This window comes from Montipora capricornis, chromosome 9 (assembly GCF_036669925.1).
Source record: "Montipora capricornis isolate CH-2021 chromosome 9, ASM3666992v2, whole genome shotgun sequence".
Classification (NCBI taxonomy): Eukaryota; Metazoa; Cnidaria; class Anthozoa; order Scleractinia; family Acroporidae; genus Montipora; species Montipora capricornis.
The window spans coordinates 25,998,829-26,001,328 of record NC_090891.1 but is presented as its reverse complement, the minus strand read 5'-3'; the positions used below and the strand labels follow the sequence as shown (position 1 = coordinate 26,001,328).

The window sequence follows — 2,500 nt, the reverse complement described above, 5'->3', positions numbered from 1 at the left end:
AACGTTGACATTTGAATAATTTTGCCTTTTTTCTCAAAAACAGACAAAGATTGATTGGTGCCTGGAACAGAGCTGTGCGTTTTTTGAGTGGAAATGAGTCTCGTATTAGGGTTGAAAGCCAAAGAATAGCTGGCGAAGACTTTGAAGTTTGGAGATGGATTCAAGTTGCCACGCCCAAAGCCCACAGCCCCAAATTGTCACGCTCAGTAAGAATATTTTCTTTAATTTGTGCAATTCGTATTCATCTGTTTATTGTCCTCATCAAAGATTATATCCTTACAGACTTACCCTTTGTCTTGAGACTTGAGTTGTGCAGTACATGTATGCATTTACATGTACCCTTACATTGGGGCATTGGCTTTGGGGTGCAGGGATGGCGCAGTGGTGAGAGAACACTCACCTCCCACCAATGTGGCCCGAGTTGGATTCCCAGATTCGGCGTCATATGTGGGTTGAGTTTGTTGGTTCTCTAATCTGCCCCGAGAGGTTTTCTCTGGTTTCTGCTCTCCTCAAAAACTGACATGTGACTTGATTTGCATTAATTGTTAATTTCAGTTTACGGTGTCCCCAATTAGTGCTCCAGTGCTAGAACGACTAGACACTTGAACAAAGTTTTTTTCCTGTCCTTTCCTTTACCCAGTGAAGACAGATGATACCACAAAGATCAGATGAGAACTTTCAAAACATCACTCGTACCTATTGATTGTGAAGTGCACTTGAGATCGCACAATTTGCTATACTAATTCTTAAATCTCTCAGAGGTACATGTACAGTGTACTGTACCTTCATGGAGAGCGTTTTAAAGTGATGAGCCCGGTTGTTCGAAAGCCGATAACCGTAAAGCTGTAAACTCTTGTTTCATATTTTCAACTTTTTGGTGAAAGTTTTTCTTTTGCTTATATTTGTTTTTGAAGATTGACTTCTTATAATGTAAAGTTTTGCCAAATATCAGTGTTGAACAACATTTTGGAGTAGAGAAATAAACTCCTTGGGTAATTTTTAATCTGAGATTAGCGTTAATCGGCTTTTGAACACCCGGGTCCTGATTGTTAAATTCATGATTTTATCCGTAGGGCAACAAACGTGGAAAGTACTGGCAGGGCCAAGGTACTGTTCACATGTGTATTATTTTTATTTCTACTGACCGGAAATTCTTGATGATGTAGCTCCCGGGTTGTCTTTACCTGCCCGTATTTTTGTGGTTGTGATCATTTCATCCTTTATATGTTAACAAATACAAGTATATGCGAAGGACAAGTTAAATATCAGAATCCTTGGCAACACTGATAGGATGCTTTACCCATTGAGCTACTACCACTGCTAGGGATTTCCTTTGTTTATCGAGGTATCACTTACTTTATAGAACCCGCAGACCAGCAGTACACATTGTCTAATTCAGGACCAAGATAAACGACCTGACTTCCCAGGAGTTCTAGTTTCTCATCGGGTAGCTCCAATCGGTGTAAGGGAGGTCGCAGGTTCGAATCCTGCCAAGAATTCTGGTTTTTTACTTGTCCTTCGCCAGTCGCCAAGCAAGTCTAGGATTCTGATTGTTTGCTTGTCCTTTCGTCCATCGCCAAGCAATTAGTTTTCCATCCTTCCCACAGATGCATTACACCTTAAACATCTATTTTTGCCCATACATTGATGCATGGATGGTGCATGGTAAGAGCACTCGCCTCCCACCAATGTGGCCCGGGTTTGATCTCCTAGATTTGGGGTCATCTGTGGATCGAGTTTGTTGATTCCCTACTTTGCACCAAGAGGTTTTTCTCCGGATACTCCGGACCGGGTACTCCGATCTTCCCCTCTTCTCAAAAACCAACATTTGATTTCATTTGCTTTAATTTGTTGATTTCAGTTTACAGTGCCCCCAATGAGTGCATCAGCGCTATAACGACAAGTCACTTAAGGTGGTTCAAACTAGTTTCAACACTTTCAAGAGACCTTGTTATTGTGGGATTGACACTGCAATACTTTATCACAGAACAGCAATGTCATGGTACCTTGTAAAACATCAATTATTGGTGAACAAGATGGAGTCATTTTTGTGACGTTATAAGTTACCATGGCAACAGGAAAGGCTTGCAAAAACAACCTGTGTTCTGGCTTTAGTTGCTCATATCTGAAACATGTACTTGGTGACCCTTATTATTTTATTGCACAAAAGTGATCAGCAGGCCAAGACGAAACTCTCTGCAAAGTTTAAAAAAATTCTGTGTGGAGCGGATTCAGAGCTACCTAAAATTTTTCATTATTTAAGATGGCTCTAAATCCACTCCACAGAATTCATTCTGGCATGCTGATTACATTTCAAAAATAAATTTTTGAGATATGAGCGGCTAAAGCCAAAATATGGAGTGTTTTTCAGGGCTTTCCTGTTGCCACGGTAACTTTTTACGTCACAAAAATAACCAAACCTTTTTCAGCAATAATTGGTGTTTGATATGGTGCCATAACAGTGCTGTTAAGTGATAAAGTGCTGTAGTGTCAATCCTTC

General features: G+C 40.4%; 1 protein-coding gene across 1 annotated transcript in view; it reads left to right on the top strand.

Annotated features, from left to right (window-relative positions):
• LOC138015685 (inner nuclear membrane protein Man1-like) overlaps positions 1-2,500 on the top strand; it is a 32,557-nt gene that overhangs the window by 19,445 nt on the left and 10,612 nt on the right. The window contains exons 9-10 of the mRNA XM_068862797.1: positions 44-206; positions 1,074-1,107. Of these exons, the coding sequence (XP_068718898.1) occupies positions 44-206; positions 1,074-1,107 (197 nt within the window). The remainder of the gene's footprint in view (positions 1-43; positions 207-1,073; positions 1,108-2,500) is intronic.